The 18,695-nt window shown below is 39.6% G+C and overlaps 4 protein-coding genes across 4 annotated transcripts; 3 read left to right on the top strand and 1 right to left on the bottom strand.

The window, feature by feature from the left end:
- Positions 1 to 505: 505 nt before the first annotated feature.
- On the top strand, positions 506 to 3,551 carry MELLADRAFT_46148 (uncharacterized protein; the record flags this gene model as incomplete). Its single annotated transcript, XM_007418588.1, has 7 exons — positions 506 to 897; positions 1,101 to 1,361; positions 1,438 to 1,845; positions 1,914 to 2,301; positions 2,385 to 2,452; positions 2,534 to 2,769; positions 2,841 to 3,551. 7 exons carry the CDS (start codon positions 711 to 713, stop codon positions 3,213 to 3,215), a joined length of 1,923 nt encoding a protein of 640 aa, XP_007418650.1.
- A 4,837-nt stretch (positions 3,552 to 8,388) lies between these two features.
- Positions 8,389 to 11,865, top strand: MELLADRAFT_46146 (uncharacterized protein; the record flags this gene model as incomplete). The annotated part of the gene is made up of 13 exons (XM_007418587.1): positions 8,389 to 8,531; positions 8,629 to 8,749; positions 8,839 to 8,918; positions 9,000 to 9,180; positions 9,265 to 9,357; positions 9,429 to 9,612; positions 9,685 to 9,799; positions 9,865 to 10,066; positions 10,134 to 10,395; positions 10,469 to 10,910; positions 10,980 to 11,105; positions 11,190 to 11,348; positions 11,450 to 11,865. 13 exons carry the CDS (start codon positions 8,452 to 8,454, stop codon positions 11,619 to 11,621), a joined length of 2,217 nt encoding a protein of 738 aa, XP_007418649.1.
- A 1,318-nt stretch (positions 11,866 to 13,183) lies between these two features.
- On the top strand, positions 13,184 to 14,690 carry MELLADRAFT_41048 (uncharacterized protein; the record flags this gene model as incomplete). The annotated part of the gene is made up of 4 exons (XM_007418586.1): positions 13,184 to 13,231; positions 13,314 to 13,531; positions 13,639 to 14,115; positions 14,192 to 14,690. The coding sequence occupies 4 exons, from the start codon at positions 13,184 to 13,186 to the stop codon at positions 14,688 to 14,690; spliced, it is 1,242 nt and encodes a 413-aa protein (XP_007418648.1).
- An 850-nt stretch (positions 14,691 to 15,540) lies between these two features.
- On the bottom strand, positions 15,541 to 16,803 carry MELLADRAFT_27719 (uncharacterized protein; the record flags this gene model as incomplete). The annotated part of the gene is made up of 4 exons (XM_007418583.1): positions 15,541 to 15,812; positions 15,879 to 16,142; positions 16,424 to 16,493; positions 16,594 to 16,803. Coding segments are annotated over 4 exons (816 nt in total), but the record flags the coding sequence as incomplete, so codon positions are not given.
- Between the last annotated feature and the right edge of the window lie 1,892 nt (positions 16,804 to 18,695).

The raw sequence follows: 18,695 nt of genomic DNA, 5'->3' as shown, positions 1-18,695 counted from the left end.
CATGTCTAAAACAGGTCCGTAGTGGACCTGTCTGGATTTTAGCGTTACGGTAACGCTAAATCACCTCGTTAACGCACCCATAGTGGGTGCTCTTAAGATGCAGCTCGAGAATCAGGCAAAAACTGAAATTGCGACCAGCGCTGGGAAATACGGCAGGATGTAAAACAGTGTGAGTGACATACTCTAATAAGCTTAAACCCGGAAGCAGGTATAATTGGAGTTGACCTTGGCCTGAAGGTGAGCCTGATCTGAAATCAGCTCCACGTTTGACACCCAAGATAATTTCAAGAGTGAGGCAAATATTTTCTTCATAGCACTTTGTAAGATTTGATCGTGTGGGACCAGGTGGGACCCATATGCAACGCCATCAAAGTGGCCGTGCATCAGCAGCACGGACGATCCAAGGACTAACAGTAAAACTGCGGGGGTACACCCCATGAATCGAACTTGGCATGAGAGATAAACCAAACCCCAGTGGTAAGTTATGAATGTTTAGTTTGTTACACTTAAGTATCGAAACTTCTTACCCCATCCAATTTTTAAAGTCTTGGTTTCAAAGTATTTAAATTTAAAAATCAAACCGAGCTACGTAATACTCCTCCACTTTGATTTAATTACTTTCTCTGGACTAGAGAACCACTCACCCTTTTACCTTCATCCAACCTCTTTTAGATATCTCAATCTAATACCAGTCAGATTATCATATCATCATGTCTGTTCCTGCATTCCCAATCCCATTCATTGAGCGTTTCAACAAAGTCACTCTTGATCCTTCTCAACCTAAACTTTCTCAAGAACAAAAATCAAAGTTACTCGATAATATCTCTATTCTCAGAGATACTATCGTCTTCTTCACTGCTACTGGTGCCGCAAGAGGTGTTAGTGGTCATACTGGTGGTAAGTCTCATCCCTAAAACTTCCGAAACTGTTTTCGATCACTTTCGACTGTATCCGTCGTGGTTTTCCTTCTCATGACCCAATCCGATCATTATACGCGTTTTGATTGATCGGCTCTGAGAATGATATTCCGATCACTTTCTGTTTTGTTGCAACCTTTTACCTTGACTAATTCATCGACTTTTGTACTTTTCCAATTACAGGCCCTTTCGACACTGTGCCAGAAGTGGTCCTTTTGCTTGCCTTATTTGCAAGTGACCCCGATTCCAAGAAATTCGATCACACCGTTTTCGATGAAGCAGGTCACCGAGTTGCCACTCAATACCTCCTCTCTGCCCTTCATGGACACCTCCCGCCTGAGAACTTGATGTACTACCGTGAGGCTCAGTCGAAACTTCCCGGTCATCCAGAACTTGGTCTCACCCCTGGTGTCAAGTTCAGTAGTGGTCGATTGGGCCACATGTGTGAGTGATTTCATATTCGCCACTCTTCGAAGCAAGAGTATACTCATTGTATCTTTCATTGGATTTGGACTTCCAGGGCCTCTTGTCAACGGTATCGCACTCGCCAACCGACACAAAACCGTGTTCTGTCTCGGTTCAGATGGTTCACAACAAGAGGGCAATGACGCCGAAGCAGCCAGACTCGCTGTGGCTCAAAAACTCAACATCAAATTGTTGATTGACGATAACGATGTCACAATTGCTGGTCACCCAAGTGACTATCTCAAGGGTTACGAAGTTGGAAAGACATTAGAAGGCCACGGCTTAAAAATCTTCCGAGCTGAGGGTGAAAACTTGGACTCCCTTTGGGGTGGACTTTGTTCAGTGATTCAACATGATGGACCGGCTGCACTGATCGCCAAACGTGTGATGTGCCCTGGTATCGAAGGCCTTGAAGGCACTTCGCACGGTCATGACGTCATACCTGTTGACAAAGCCATCAAATGTAGGTTCCCTCTTTCGACCATCGCACTTGTCTCATAGCTAATTACTCATCTGCTTCTGCGTTCGAAGACCTCAAGGATCGTGAATACGGTGATAACGTGGCTAAGATCCTCCAGTCATTGACCCCATCTGCCTCGCCATACCTATATACCGGTAGTACTAAAGAAAAGGACGCCTGTCGTGTCCAATTCGGTAAAGCCGTCAACATGGTCTTAGACAAGATGTCGAAAGAGGACGTTAAATCCAAAGTGATTTGCATCGACTCTGATCTCGAAGGTTCAACTGGTCTTAAGGCCATTCATCAATCTCATCCTGAAATCTTTATTCCTTCTGGTATCATGGAACGTGGTAACTTTTGTGCTGCTGCTGGATTTGGTTTCGAAAAAGGAAAAGTTGGTATCTTTAGTACCTTTTCTGCTTTCCTAGAAATGTGTTGTTCCGAGATCACTATGGCTAGGTAAGCCTTATATTTCTCTTCAAATACAGGGCACGTATAAGAGCTTTGCTAATCGGTTCGTAATTCTATGCTTCTTGTTTCAGACTCAACATGTGCAATGTCCTTTGCCATTTCTCTCACAGTGGTGTCGATGAAATGTGTGACAACACATGTAAGTTATACCTCGCACGTCTTTTCATCCGTTGCATCCATGCTAATCATCACTTGCTATGGACGATGTGGAATACGATAGGTCACTTTGGACTAAACACCTTTTTCGCTGACAACGGTCTGGAAGATGGTTACCCCACTCGAATGTACTTCCCTGCCGATGTGCATCAAATGACGGCTATTGTGACCAAAGTGTTTTGGGACATTGGTCTTCGATTTGTTTTCTCAACTCGATCCAAAGTTCCTTTCATTTTGAAAGAGAACAGTCAAGAACATTATTATGGTGATGATTATGAATTCGTACCAGGAAAAGATGAGGTGAGTTTCGGCTTTCAACCAATATCTAAAGTTGTTGAGAGGAGCTAATCGAACGGGGGTCTTTTCTTTAGTTTATCCGACGAGGAAAACTTGGTACAGTGATTTGCTTTGGAGAAATCGTTCACCGAGCATTAGATGCAGTAGATCGACTTAGACTTGAAGGATTTGATGTTGGATTGGTCAACAAATCGACCTTGAATGTGATTGATGAAGAAGCCATGAATGAGTATGGACATCAAAAATTCGTTTTAGTAGTTGAAAGTTTAAATAAAAAGACGGGATTAGGTAGTAAGATGGGAACTTGGTTATTAGAAAGAGGTTTAACACCTAAATATGGTTATATGGGAACCGACAAAGAAGGATGTGGTGGACTTAGTGCTCAAATCTTTCATCAAGGTTTAGATCCAGCAAGTATTATTCGTAAAGTTAAAGTACTTGCTACTTAATCGATCTTTTGTCCTTGAGAAAAAAAATCTGGAGTTACTTCTTTTTTTTGGTCTCCATCTCGCTTTTTTTTGTTATTTCAATCTAGCTCTACTTTTTTCTATTTTATATACATATATTGTGTAGTCAGTCGTCAGTATCTGTGGTTTACCACATCCCTCCTTCCCATCCCAAAAAAGAACAATCGCTTTACGTTTCTTTGCAGTGTCTTTCTAGAAAAAAATTGAAGACGACTGCCGGAGTAAATTGATTATGTGTCAAAAGATATAGGTGTGTTGAAGGTTCCGGGCTTATGCAATAACAAGAATTGAATAAATACATAGACACGTGTCATCCTGAAATCCACTTCTATTGTATAACTCCTTCAGACCTTGCTCAAAGCCCTGGTCCACTAATTTCAACCCAAGAGACTCCTTTAAGCAATTGATATAATCCATCAAAGCCAATACGGCAAAAGTTATCGGACCAGATCGAACCCATGTGTAGCAGGTTATACAGAATGAACACACGTTGAGAACACTTGTTGGACTGGAGTTATGGTTTGTATAGATGAGATAGTAGAAGCAACAATATCGTACTTGACTCAAGAGAAAGGAACCTGATCGTGTAGCAGAGAAGCCTCTGAGTCTCACCAAGGCATGAGCACCTTTCCCCCAACTTTATATTTTTTTCAGAATCCTACAGAATAGATCATCATCTTTGGAAAACTTCATCACGTTCCATGACTGAGTCCAATGTGTTACAAATATTCTGTATATACCAGGACTTAATCATTTGTGATCACAACTCTCTACAAACCCAATGGATCAATGGGATGGATAATCAAGTGGCACTGACAGGATACCTAAGAAAAAGTCCACTTCATTCTTGGTTAATTTTCAAATCTTTCTTTAATCAGTTAGCTTATAAGGTGTGTGTGGATTTCAGTGATTGCCAAAATGTTATGAAGCAGACTTTAGAAACTAAAATGTGCCCAATTGATCCAGTTTCCAAAAGGATGAGAGCTTCAGTGAATCTCCATGTGGAAGACATCCGCTTTGAGATTCAAGATAATCATCCATATTTTAAAAAAAAAATCTTCTACAATATCCTTCAGTCTTGATTAGTGATTGAGGAAGTTATGAACACATCAGCCAATCTTCTCGGGTTCGTGTGAGATTTAGGTAATTCGAGGGAGAAATGACCGGAGTATATCAGGCATTGAAGTAATTATCGCTGTAGGTATAAGAGAATATTGTTTCCCAACCTCCGAGATGAAGAAATTTGAATTCTTCCAAAACGAAGGACGATTGGAACCATTAAAACATAGACATCAACACTCAAATAGACACATAGGGAGCTCACGGACTGAGATGTGCGTCCATTCAAACCTTTTCTTTGCTTTTTGATCATCGAGTTGGATAGGTACATTGAAATCGAATTATCTCCCTTCATTGTGGTGATATAAATAAGATCATTAGTCTTTCAATACAATCGCGACGGGTTTTCACTAGACGAATCGAGAGAAGAACCAAACATTTGTGTAGCCGAAAATTCTAAAGCAACTAAAGTAAATTGAGCCCATTTTTGGTGTATGTTGTTGAGCTCGCGCCAATCACCAAGGGTATATCTGCATTTTTTGTACATTCATATAAGCTTTATGGTCCTAAAGATGCAAGAAGTCGTGTTTGTGTTGTGAAAGTTGGGTGATTTGAGGAAGGAACCGCGGAAGATACTAAGTCATTGAAGTAGTTATCTGTTCTGGTATGAGACATACATCCGCTGTCAACCTCCGATATAAGGGTATAAAAACTCTTGATATACAAAGAGCGGAGTAGCGCAAGCAAAATATAGGTATCAACGGTAAAATCAGATCCGGAAGGGATCTCATGTACCTGGAAGTGCAGGATATTAGACTTTTTATATGATCATTGATTGCTATGTTGAATACGTACATTGACACAGGAAATATCTCCCTTTGTTGACGTGATGTGTTGAGTAGGTTGATACGTTTAATGGTGAGCTTTGATTGTCAAATTCCAGGAGCGCGACAAAGGTTCTTTCGACCAATATTCCAAAGCCAACTACAACATTTTGATCCCATTGCCTTCATATCTGACATAAATTGTTTAGCTCGCGCCAATCAGCGAAACTACATCTGTATTTTCTTCACGTGTATAGAAGATTTATGATCCAAATAAAAAAGATGACTCACGTGCCGCGCGCTGAAGCTGATCTCAGTATCTGAGCCGTACAAATACCGTTCATCTTTAAGTGCCATCCAAATTTCACTTTATCATCCATACCACCAACTTCCACTTCCATTCCTCCAATCCACCTTTCACTTTTATTCACCTTTCACTTCCAATCTCACTTAACCAACTTATCTGATTCCAAACATGCCTCTCCCCCAATTTAGCAAGATTTCCTTTCATGATAGTCTTCGCGCTTTTCCAGTATATCTTATAGTTTCCGTCTGTCTTCATATGGTCTTATTAAACTTTGGTCATCTTGAACTTCGTCCTGTCACCAACTTTTTCACCTTCTTCATCTTCGATATTATCTTTACCATCTTCACCTTTCCTATTCTCTACTTTCTCTACTCTTCATTCATCAAACTCTTATCCTGGATGATGAATCGTCGCTCTTGTAACCAAGATCTCGATATTCCTCTTCATAGATTTCATCCCGCCATCTCTCCACCTATTGCTTGTTTAGGGGCTCCCTTAAACAATGTTACTCGTCCTACTGAACCTCCTATGACCAACCTACCACCACCTTTTCCCGAACAAGACCCCGACTTTCTTCGTACTATCTATGAACCTCGTCTTAGAGAATATGTACCCCCAATTCAATTATTCGAGGTCTCCGAATCCTCTGAAGTCGAAGTATCGCGGCCCTTTGTTCTATTTGACTCCTCAGACACTACCTCTTCACCATGTATGTCTCTTTCTCTTTCCCTTTCTCCTCCTCTTCATCTATCTCTATGTCATTCTCTCTTCCTTTGATCATTCACTGATTTGTTTGATTTTGGTCGATTTCAATTACAGCTCGATTTTGCGCGTTGAATGTAGATGAAAACCTCATAGGCTTTGTTCCATCGAATTAAGGTGAGCGCTTCTTCCCTTTCAGTTTTATGAGTTGTGTACTGATGTCTTTCCATTTTTGATTTCAGGACCTCGGGGTGGATGTAGCTGTTCGGAAAACTTAAAATATTTTTTCCTTTATCTTATAAAATCACTCTACTCTTCATCAATGTAGTATGTTTATGGTCAGGGGTAATCTACAATTTTTGGAAAGGTCTTACAGGATGATATCACGATACTTGTCGCGTCTGTTCATGTTATCTTCAAGTCTACCTCAATCTTATAATGAATCTTTCTAATTTGTAACTTCAAACGAAAAAAAGTGTCCAATTGACCCGGTTTCCAAAAAGGTGAGACCCTCAGTGAACCTCGATGTAAGTTATACTCGCTACGGGATTTGAGAGAAACATCGTTCTGTACCAAGATGTGGTTTCAATGGTTGCACAAGATCTTCAACCCACAGAGACAATTACAACATATTCAAGTATCTTTAGAGATAATAAAATCTAAACATATCAACTGAGCATATACTGTGATATCTGATACAGAAGAGAGCTTCTTTGTCTTCCTTGTGGAAAGTAAACTAAGTTCGGTCACTGGAGCTAAAATTGTATTCTCCTCTGATGCCACACTTCTCAAGTTGACTTTTCAAATGAGATGATATTTGACTATGGATAGTTTTGTTGCCGTCGAGTTGAGGAGAGCACTTCCTCCCTATAAATCTGGTCAAGTCTATACATATAAATCCAATCTCTTTGCAAGCTCGATTTCAGGATTTATGGGTCAATGTATAATTAAGCAAGCGCAATTCCTTGCCTACTCAATGTTATGGAATCAGTCTCCTTATCATTGTGGGGGTTTGTGAATGATTGAGCAAAATCATTGATTTTTGGGAAAGTTCTACATGGCAATCCTATGATACCTGTAAAACGGTTCATGTTCTCTTTGAGTCTTCTTGAATCTTACTTCGAATCTTTCTAGTTCATAATTTCAAGATTAGAAGATGTGTTCACTTGATTTGCAGCTGAGTGAATCCTCATGTAAGGCCTCCTGGTTTTGAGACCTGATGATAAATGCAGAACCGTGACACTTTGGCCGGAAATGTGAAGTGTACTACTACAACATGATATTTTTTCACAAGGCAAGATTTCTGTTGGCCTACAAGAGCCCTCAGTCTCAATGACAATTATCATGACATGATCAATTTTATTTCAGAGAGAACAAGACTGGTAAACTACTTGGATCGGTAGATACTGCTAGAGTATTAGAAACACTAGAATATCTGTCTTCCTAATATAAATCAAAGATGTAGCTACTGGACAAATGCCGAGTTGAACAAATGAGATGATTTCTGATGTCGTTGTTGAACTAGAATGGTGGCCGCTTATGAGTCTCCAGAGTATAACAGAGTATAACAAACATTCTGTCACACAGTCAACATGCTAACTAATACACTCCGTCCTCGAACCTGTGCTGGACCTGATTGATACTGCATGAGCCCGTAAAGCAGGAGATAGCTCAAAAGCTTCGATAAAAAATCTTTGAACGCCTCAAGTGACAATAAATGTCATGAGGCACTTCGAGTCGACAAACTGGGAGATTCAAAAGTTCATAAATTGGATAAATTACTTTGAAAGCAATCTCATATGTACTGAGGTAGAAGTAACAATCGATATACAAATTCGGTAGTAGGAATAAACTCGAGGTACAGACTCGGTCAGACTCATTTGCTGAACCGTATTTCTTCCCTTCTAACGCATTCGAAATTCGAATCAAATTCTAAAAGATGGAAAGCGTTTCATGATGAATTCCTTCAACCTTGATCCTCTTCAATTTGCTTCCGAACCAAATCCTTGATGGTTCGGGTATGATTATCTTTTTTCGACTTTTCGAAGTCGTTTTCAGAAACGTTGCCAGTCGGAGAACTCCTTTCGGAGGGAAGTGTGAGACGTACCCGTGTCAGTAGGTCCGTCGCGGTACGGACCTGACAAACACGGAAACCCGTATCTGCACCGGTAGTCGGGTATTGGGATAACCGGCCAAAGCCTGTATGTCTCAGATCGTATTTCACGTGAACACCCCTCCGAGCCTGGAGGTCAAAACTAAATCAGATCGACCATTTTGACTTGAATCCTACTAGATCCTACTTCAACTTCGCAAAAAACCACTCAAGATGTCGAACGCATCAAAAACACCTAGTACAATGGAAACTATCTCAAAGGAACGTGAAAATTGTCCATTTGATCTATGGAGGTAAGTCTTTGGATGTGTTTCATCTAAATTCAAAGATTTGATGGAAAGAGGAAATCACTTTTGTTCTGATCGATGGTTTTGATTTGTGAAACAACAGAATGACATGTGCAATGCATGGTGGTGAAGAATGGGCAAAATTGAAAGGAACCATGATGATTGAAATCGAAAGAGATCCTAGCTTTAGACTTGATGATATACATGATTTGTCAAAAGATCAAGTGAGTCAAAGGATTTCATGGATCTTCTAGTCTATTTAAAGATCATCACTCATTCTGATTCTGATGCTGAATTGTCCTTTTTTCGTTAGATTAGGGAAAGGACGATGATGAAATTTGCTAATATGATTCATTATGTAACTACTGAAAGATTAGACATCTTTACCAAACGGTAGCTACTTTTTTTGACTCGTCATTTTTCATCATTCAATTGAACCATACTCATTTTTGATCGAACCAATTGCCTTGAAAGTATGGAATTGATTGGAATTGCAGATCCAAGTTTTTGGACTCGATTTGGAGTCCATTATGGATTATTTCTTGGAGCGATCAGATCAGGTGCTACTTCTAATCAATTTAGTTATTGGATGGAAAAAGGAGTGTTGGGTATGAATGGATTAGTAGGATGTTTTGGAATGACTGAATTGAATCATGTTAGTGGAGTGTTTGTTTTGGATCGATTTTTTTTCAAAATGATGATTTGAGATCTAATGATCGATTGTTTCTTTTTCGATCAGGGATCTAATGTGGCTGGATTAGAGACTACTTCTACTTTTGATGAAAAAACTGACGAGTTTGTGATTCATACTCCTAGTCTTTCGGCCACAAAGGTGTGTTACATCTATCATATCCTGCTCAAAACCCGGAAGGATCAACTGACAGTTTTTTCATCCAATGACAGTGGTGGATTGGTGGTGCAGCACAGACGGCCACTCACTGTTCCGTTTTTGCTCGCTTGATCGTAAAAGGCAAAGATTACGGAACTAAAACATTCATTGTCCCTTTACGAGATCCTCGTAATTTTGCATTATTACCAGGTGTAAACATTGGTGATATAGGAAAGAAGATGGGAAGAGATGGTATTGGTAAGAGGCGATTTATTTATACAAGCGGTTCTCCCGATTCATATTGAACGGTTTGATTGCGTTTTTTTACAGATAATGGATATATTCAATTCACATACGTGCGGATCCCGCGTGCATATATGTTGATGAAGCATACTCAAGTGACGCGAGATGGGCAGGTCTATGAACCACCTTTGGCACAGCTCACGTACGATTTCGTGCTCAGCATTCAACGTAATTTGATTAACTGACAAAAGTACGACGTGTTCATAGCTATGGTGCATTACTTCAGGGCAGAACAGCTATGGTGGCCGATGGTGCCAATGTCTCTAAGAAGGCATTGACCATTGCAGTTAGATATGGAGCTGTCCGGCGTCAGTTCAAGACTGGTGATAACGAGCTTGAAACGCAGCTCTTGGATTACCCTATTCATCAAAGACGTCTGATGCCACTTTTGGCGCAGGCAATCGCGATGGTTAGTGCTTGATAGTTTAGTTCCGAAATCGTGATCCTTCACTTACATTGTTTCCACGATTGATCAGGGATTTACTGCCCTGCGAATGACGAAGATGTTTGAGAAACTTACTGAAGAATTGGAGTCATTTGATTCTTCCTCCGATACAGAACAAACCGAAAGAGTATTAGAGACTCTGAAAGAAACTCATGCATCATCGGCTGGTCTTAAAGCCTTTTCGACTTGGCAATGCCTTGATACTATTGATAAATGTCGTCAAACTCTTGGTGGTCATGGATATTCCGCGTACGCTGGACTGGCCTCGATGTATGCTGATCAAGCTGTTCAATGTTAGTCTAGATTCGTTTCCGTTCTTTTCAAGGTGGGCACGGATCCTGACTGTGTTCTTGACTTTACATTCAGGCACCTGGGAGGGAGATAACACTATTCTGTCCCTCCAAGCAGGACGATCACTCATATCGGCATATCAAGACGCTCAGAAAGGAAAGAAGGTTTCAACTGGAGTAGCTTATTTGGATGATAAATCTGTTTTAACGAACAAATGTCCCTCTGACACAAAATGTGTTGATTTAAACACCATGAATTCAGCATGGGCCACAATTTCAGCCAATGTAGTGAAAAAAGCAGCAGAAGTGTATGATACTAAATTAAAAAGTGGCGTCAACAAAGATGTGGCAATGGAAGGATGTTCACATGAAAGGTTTTGTGCAGCAAAGATTCATACGATGGGATACCTTTATAGACAGTTTTTGGATGCTTTGGAAACACTTGAAAGTGAAGAACCTTCAGGTTCGACTACTGTTTCTACTTTAAGAACAATTTGTCAACTTTATGGAGCATTTCAGTAAGTGTTTTTTTCCCTAATATAATGTGATTCAGTGTGTTGATTGATTTATTTGTGAGGAATTATCAGGATTGAAGAAAATGCAGCTTATTTTTTGAAGTATGGATTTTATACTGCTAAACAAATGGATATCATATCAGAAAAGATTAATCAATTATGTGCAGAAGTTAGAACTTATGCTGTTTCATTAGTAGAGTAAGTAGATCATACAGAATAAAAATTTGAATTTTTTTGTCAGAAGTTGATTAGCTGATTTTGGAATTTGATTTTCTTTTCTAGTTCGTTTTATTATAGTGATCATATTATTAATAGTCCATTTGGTAGATACGATGGAAATGTTTATGCAGCATATTTTAATGCTGTTCGTGCTGCGAATCCACTTCCACCTGTTCATCCATATTTCGATCGATTGATCAAACCATTATTAACGAGAAAGCCGTGAGTTTGAAAAAAATCAAGACTGAAGATAAAAACCAAAAAGGATTGAAAAAGAAAAACTGATGATTTTTTTGGGAATCTTGAATTGAATTCAATTTTAGACTTGAAATGGAAGATGCAGCATCGATGTCAATTGATGAAGAAATTGAAGAAATTCAACAAGAAAGATTGAGTGGTGAAGGTGAAGTTGATCAAGGTGATGGTAGTTTAAGTCTTACTGAAGATCAAAAACTTGAAACTGAAGGTACAGCTGAATGGGAAAAGAAAAGATAAAAAGAAAAAAATAGGTTTGAAAGTTTGAAAAAGAAAATTGATTTAAGCATTGGTTTTTCTTTAAAAGTATGAAGCAGCATTCTTATGAAAGGAAGTTTGTATGATAAGTAAATATATAGTGTGAAGTTTGTTTTCATTTATGAGTATCGTTCTTAGTACAAAGTTTTTGATTGTAGTTGAAAAGAAAGAGTGTTGTAGTTAGTGGTGTGGGTTTTTGTTGTTGTTGTGCATGTATGTATATATACTTGAATATATAGAAAAAAAAAGCAAAATTCTTGGTTCTTAATTATCGTTTTTTTAGTAATATTAGGATTTAAGTTGAAAGGTTCAATCATGCAAACAAAAGCTTTGTCCAAGGTCAAAAAAAATTGTGGAGTCTTTGAAATCTGTTGACACTGATACCTTGTGAGATATGGATTCCAAAATCTTAGAGGCTGGTTCTTTGAAAAGTTCATTTTAGAGTTTACTTTTTGAATACCTTTACTAACTCGTACAATGTAAGAGAGTAACTAGGTCTTTTTGTCATGGTATTTTTGTCATTGATGACTACATATCTAGAAATTTACATAATAGGGCAGTTCAAGTTAACCAAAGATGTTTTAAAATTATAAGTCTTTTGACCTGTATGCTCTGTGAAATTCTAGAATTCCCACTTTTGCTTGGGTATATATGTGGTCCTCAGGTAGGGCTTTCTTAGAGTTTTTCAAAATTTGAAGAATTCCCATAAGAATCGCCTCGTGATCAGTTCAGTAAGGTTGCTTGCTATAATTAATTTATAAATTCTTATTGAAGATCCTATATGGGAAGAGGTGCACTAGAGCTATATGCGTAACGGTACAATGATATGATTATTTGTGATTTTGGATACCTAGAGCCAGATCCGGTCATATGACAAATAGGTAGCACTGAGTGATACATGCGTGACAAATAGTTTTAGAACCGTCGATATTCCAGCTAAACAAGCTGGAAACGCTGTAAAAAACCAAGTTTACCAGGCTGTGACGAGCCCTTCACACCAAGACTGATTGTCTTCGATTGAGCCGAAAGCAAGGCATGACTCTGAGGTACATCTGTATATCAAGAACAGATACAACTGCATTCTCCACTATTATGAAAAGGGACTTGAACATGCGGTCAGAATGGCGATATGACTTTAAGTTCACCTTTCAAATGCAAAAAGTACTCAATGACTTACCAGCCAAACTTTCATCACTCTCATATCGAGTCTGTGAGATGAGGTGTGGAGAGTTTGTTAGGCACGAGAGGGAGAGAGGGAGAAGGTCTTAGATTGACGTCATCGACTAAGAATGACGTATGACTATCATCTGCCTGCAGTTGGCTTATGATATTTCAAGCACTAATTAAAACCGGTTTCTATCATTTCTGATTCTCAACTTCTCGTTCCCAGTTCTTAACCATAATCTCATAAATCCATCTCACTAGTTCTATCAGAAAAATCTATTGAAAAGATGAATACATTTGTGACTAACAAAGTTGAAGAATATTTAGGTGACCGAGAAACGGTGACTACCAATAAACCGTTAACTAGACCTGGTGAATCTATGTTAGCACTACGATGGTATGGTAATAAAGATGTTAGATTAGAAACCGTGAGTATCTTTCTTGAGATTCCAATTCCATCAAGAAAATCGATAATTAAAAAGTGTAAATGATCTCCGATTTTGTATTTAGGTTCCAGTACCAGCGATCACTGAACCAAATGATGTGATTTGTAAAGTTACTGGTACAACTATTTGTGGTTCAGATTTACATTTATATCATAAAGAAATCATGCAAATGCAAAAAGGTGATATTTTAGGACACGAATGGATGGGGATTGTAGATGAAGTTGGTAGTGCTATTAAAAATGTTAAAAAAGGTGATCGTGTAGTGGCTTCATTTCAAATAGCGTAAGATTATCTTTTTCTTCATCTCATTCTTATCATTTCATATTGTCTTTTTTTTTGGAATTAGTTTATATTGACTTTTGATTTTGATTACATATTCTTTTGAATAGTTGTGGTGATTGTTCTTTTTGTAAAGAAGGTCTTTCTTCTATGTGTGATCGAACGAATTCAAGTAAATTACAAGAAAAATTATATGGAAAACCATTTGCTGGATTATTTGGTTATACTCATTTTGCAGGTGGATTTGCAGGTGGTCAAGCAGAATATGTTAGATGTCCATTTGGTGATACGAATTTATTAAAAATTCCAAATTCAATTCCAGATGAAAAAGCTTTATTTTTAAGTGATATTATTCCAACTTCTTATCATTCAGTTAAATGTGCTGATGTTAAAGAAGGTAAAAGTGTAGCTATTTGGGGTATGGGTCCTATTGGTTTATATGCTGCTAAATGGTGTAAATTAGAAGGTGCAAGAAGAGTGATTTGTATTGATAGAGTTCCAGAACGTTTGGCAATGGCTTCTGAGATCCTTGGATGTGACGTGATTAATTATGATGTTCAAACTGATGTGGTAAAAGCGATATACGAGTAAGTCTTACAATTTTCCTTTACTTCGTACGTCTATTCTGAATTGAGAACTTTTCTGATCATGAATGTCTATCAGACTTGAACCAGAAGGAGTTAATTGCGCCATCGATGCAGCCGCCTTCCGTTATACCAAGGGGATCATTCACACCGTTCAACGTGCAATCGGATTGGAAACTGATTCATCCGAAGTTGTGAATGAAGCCATCCAAGCAGTAAGAAAATTCGGAACAATCTCTCTAGTAGCTGATTACGCAGGTTGGACCAATCAATTTCTAATTGGAGCCTTAATGGAAAAAGGTATCACATTAAGAGGTACAGGTCAAGCACCAGTACAAATGTATTGGAAAGAATTACTTAAGAAAGTAGAAAGTGGAGAATTTGATCCTACCATCATCTTAAGTCATAGGTTTTCTATAGATGAATTTCCTGAACTTTATAAATCATTTGATGAAAAAGAAATGGGTATTTTGAAAACTTTTGTTCAAACTCGGTTTTCCAATCCTCCTGCTCCTGGTACTCCTTCACTCAGTTCTTTGAAATCACATGATGTTAAACCTAGTGCAGTTCATGCTTAAGATGTTTTGTAATCAAACTGTTGTATTTATCAAAATTATTTTCCCTGTGATGGAAGAAAAATTCTTTCAGTTAAAAATGGTGTGATATCTGCTCGGGAGCAAAATGAATGTCCAGAAATTCCCTTGTTGTTCTACTTAAAATTTTATTCATGCAATCCTGAATGATAAAACAGACTCCAAGACAATTCACACGTTTGCCAGAGACATTTGCAGAGTGGACATTTCTCATCTTCTGGTGGTTCATGGAATCCACGATTGTCAAACAGATGGGGATAAGGACTGTAACATAGGCTTATGTTTTTTGCGGGATCAGAATACAATCATGGATCGTGTGGCAACGTGAGTCTGTGAGGTATGTTTCGGAAAATGTGAATTCATTATGTCATCCATGTAAATCAAGTAAAGAGAAAGATGCCAAGATAAGAAAGAGATAAAAGGCCGACCCAATACAACAAATACAGATACTGCTTCCGGTAGAAAAAGAGAAAGAATAATTAGAACTACACAAGTTAGTGATTTTTTTTTCTGATAAAGAGAAGAGGGTACATGATAAGGTTAACAATTGAAAGAAAACATGGGATACGAATCGGCATGAAAAAAATGAAATCTGAGTTGGTGCTGAGGAAGGAAAATGAAAGTGTTGAGGGAAAAGGAATGGTTCATTATTAGGTGAGATGACGAATGGTAAAAGTGCAATAAATGAGATATTAATGAACAGAACATATGGAAGAACCAAAACAAGCACGAGGGAACCGATTTCCAAAACCAAACTTTCAACTTCTTACTTCCTTACACGTTTGTTACCTTCGAGAGAGGCATCACGTGGAACATCAGACCAAGGCCAAAGACAATCAGCTAACCAAGGATGAGTACGAATTCGAAAACAATTCCAACGATCATTAGGATCATAAGCTAAGCAACGAAAGATAAGATCCATACAGCTTTCTGAGATGGGTGAATTGGGTGCAGAAGCTCTGTATCCCTTTACAGCTTCTGTGTCACGAAAGAAAGATTCTCCTGTGACTAGAATGGTGAGTAGGATGCCTAATGACCATATCTCGGCTGCTATTGGTTGATATGTTCCTTTCTTTAATATCTCAGGTGCAGCGAAGTTCATGGTTCCTTAGAAAGAGAAAGGATGACATTAGTCAAGGATTTCAAGAAGAAATGTTATGGAGATGCGCTTACCATAAAACCGAGCTAGCGATGGAACCTCCTTGCGATAATCGAAGAGGAAAGTAGAACCGAAATCGATGAGTTTAACCCGGTATTTGTCATCGATCACAATGTTTTCATCTTTGATATCGCGATGAACGAATCCGTTATAATGTAAACATCCCACCACATCCACCAACTGAGCAAAAACATATTTTGCAAAATGTTCAGGAAGACGACTGTGCTGTTCTATACATTCGAATAGATCGCACGAGGATCGTCTCATCATTGCAGGTGCTTGCGTAGGAATGCTTAGAGCTGGTGAGAATGTCGAAGGGCTCAATGATCTAGGACCGGAAGGTAGTAGGGTCCCATTCACATAGGGTTGCAATGGTTTTTTCTTAGACGGTGTGATCTTCAGTAAAGAGGTCATAGCATGTAGCGGAAGAGATGACAATATAGGTTTGTTTTCCTTTTCGGGAGCTGCCCAAGGAGATCCGTGGTGCTCCATAACCTGAGAAGGGGCAAGGTAATTGAGTAAGATCAGTGAGCTACAAATGTTGAAGAAACGAAGCCACATACTAGGTAAAGATAGCTCTGGTCCTCGAACAAATCCACATAGGATACAACCCCACGATGTTGGATGGTCTTGAGAACGTACTACAATCGAAAGAAAGATAAAAACGTCAATTTCGTTAAAGAAGACAAGGGTCATTGCTACAATGGAACTTACGGCCTCTAGGGGTACCCTCTTGACTCCGTCTTTAGACCGCAAGATACCGTTACAGTCGTCTTCATCTCCCCAGAAGTCATCCTTAACCCATGCGTGAGATGGAATCTTATCTTTGTAGATGAATTTGACCGCGCAGAGAAGACCATCATTTTGACGAGTAGCCTGAACAACAAATCCGAACCCACCACTTCCTAGCTCATCACCAATTAAATATGTCCTGTCAAAGAGTGGATTGAGCCGATGTAGACTGAGTGCCTTGGCTGATACGGTGAGAGGAGTGAGGGGCGAATGGACTTTGTTGATGGGGGAAGTTGAAGGAGTAGGAGGAAGCCCTCGGAGTGTCAAAAGATTTGGGCCGTTCAAGCTTGCTGCCAATTTGCTGACAGACTTGATCGAACCCGCTTTCTGTAGGCGGGTATCAGGAGTTGGAGGGGGGGTGAGACTATTACCATCCAAAGATGGGAAAGATAATGCACTCATCGCATTCCGTGCATTCTTCGACTTTAAACTTGCAAAATAAGATTCTGCTTGGGCTGCGCGTTCAGATCTTGATGGTGAACTAATAAGAGCACGATCGGGGTTATTCTCATCAACGGGAGTGCCCTTGATGCTGGAAAGGCTTGATGAAGGTTTAGATGCGAATGTTTTTTTAGTTTGAAAACGCAAAGGTACAAGACTGGCTCGGATATCGCTGTTGACAGCCTTTGAGAATGAAGGTGGGTCTGGCGAGGATGATGAGTTAGCACCACAACGATCAGGATTATTTGGCTGGCGAGGAAGTGATGAAGGTGGTGGAAGAGCATCTGCGCCATGTTGAGTAAGTGAATAAGCTGGAGGTGGTTCTGCCTTCAGTTTGGACAAAATTGAAGGTCGACGCCTTGTAACATGGAAGGAAGTGAGCGGTGGGCTGGTCGAGGTTGAGGGGTTTTGATCGGCGTGAAAGACGCGGGGCGAGAGAGTAGAGGACAGGAGTAGTGGTGCCACCAGACTTTCATCGTCCACAGAAATCGCCAAGGACGAAGAGCTTTGTGACTGCGTCATTTCCGAGAGTGTGGAAGAGCACGATGATGTCGAGGTTGAGACAGGGATTTTTGCACCACCTCCTCGGAACGGTGGTATCGGAGCTAATTGATATGTTTTCCTCATCTTGTGATTTGAGGCTGAAGGAATTATTCTGAAGCTTGAAAAACTGGTTTGCTGGTTCGAGCCTCTGTGATGAAGATGTGCTAGTTAATCTGATTGTTACTATTGAGGGATGTATGAGTAGCGGCGATAATCAATTATTAGAGTAGGATATCGGAAGGCAGATACGCGTCGAAAATTGTTCGGAAGAGTGATTAATGGAGTTTGAGAATGAAGAATTGGTTGATAAAGAGAACAAAGCAGATGCTACCGTAAGTCCCACGACAGACACTTTGGGAGGGCTAAGAGGTGATATTCAAGGAATCAAGAGATGACCGATGATATAAAAGCTTCAAGGCAAGAAGGAGAAATTGAGAGTCAAAAGTTAATAAAGACCGCTAAAGAGATTGAGTCCTATGATAGGCTGAACGGTAAGTGTGGTCAGATAAGAGGTTTTATCGGTTGGCTCAAGGTTTAACTAAGCGTCAGAAGTCGCGAAGGATACAAGGCACGCTGCTGATGGTAAGACAAAGCGTAATAGTCGATTGCTGATCAGATAACCTTTGAGGAGGTGATAGCAGACTTTATATCCCGAGATCAAAAAGCTAAGGTCGATTGTGCTTGAGTCACCGGGACAGGCTGATGTAGAATGGAATTCCAGACCGTTAATGCGCAGCCCTGAAATGGGCCGCTAACGATCGTAGCAGGACTGCTATCGATCTGATATGTTTTGACTGCTTGTTTATAATTTGTCAATAGATTTGATGACCTGCACATGATTTTGTCAGGGCTTGACTGATGAGGTTCAAGTCGCGCAGATCACATTGCACCAATGATAGTCATTGAGTAATTCACTGGGGAGGAAGAAGTGGAAGATACAAGTCTAGGCCCGACCAGAAAAGTTGACACTGTCGATACTCGAGTTGGACTGAGTAAGGCCAAAGAACCAGGGTCGAAGATTTGAACACAAAGGGACCGCGTACATACCTGGGTTG

This window comes from Melampsora larici-populina (assembly GCF_000204055.1).
Source record: "Melampsora larici-populina 98AG31 unplaced genomic scaffold MELLAscaffold_97, whole genome shotgun sequence".
Taxonomy (NCBI): Eukaryota; Fungi; Basidiomycota; class Pucciniomycetes; order Pucciniales; family Melampsoraceae; genus Melampsora; species Melampsora laricis-populina.
Note: the sequence above shows the minus strand (reverse complement) of the source record. Positions and strands in the feature narration are given on the sequence as shown.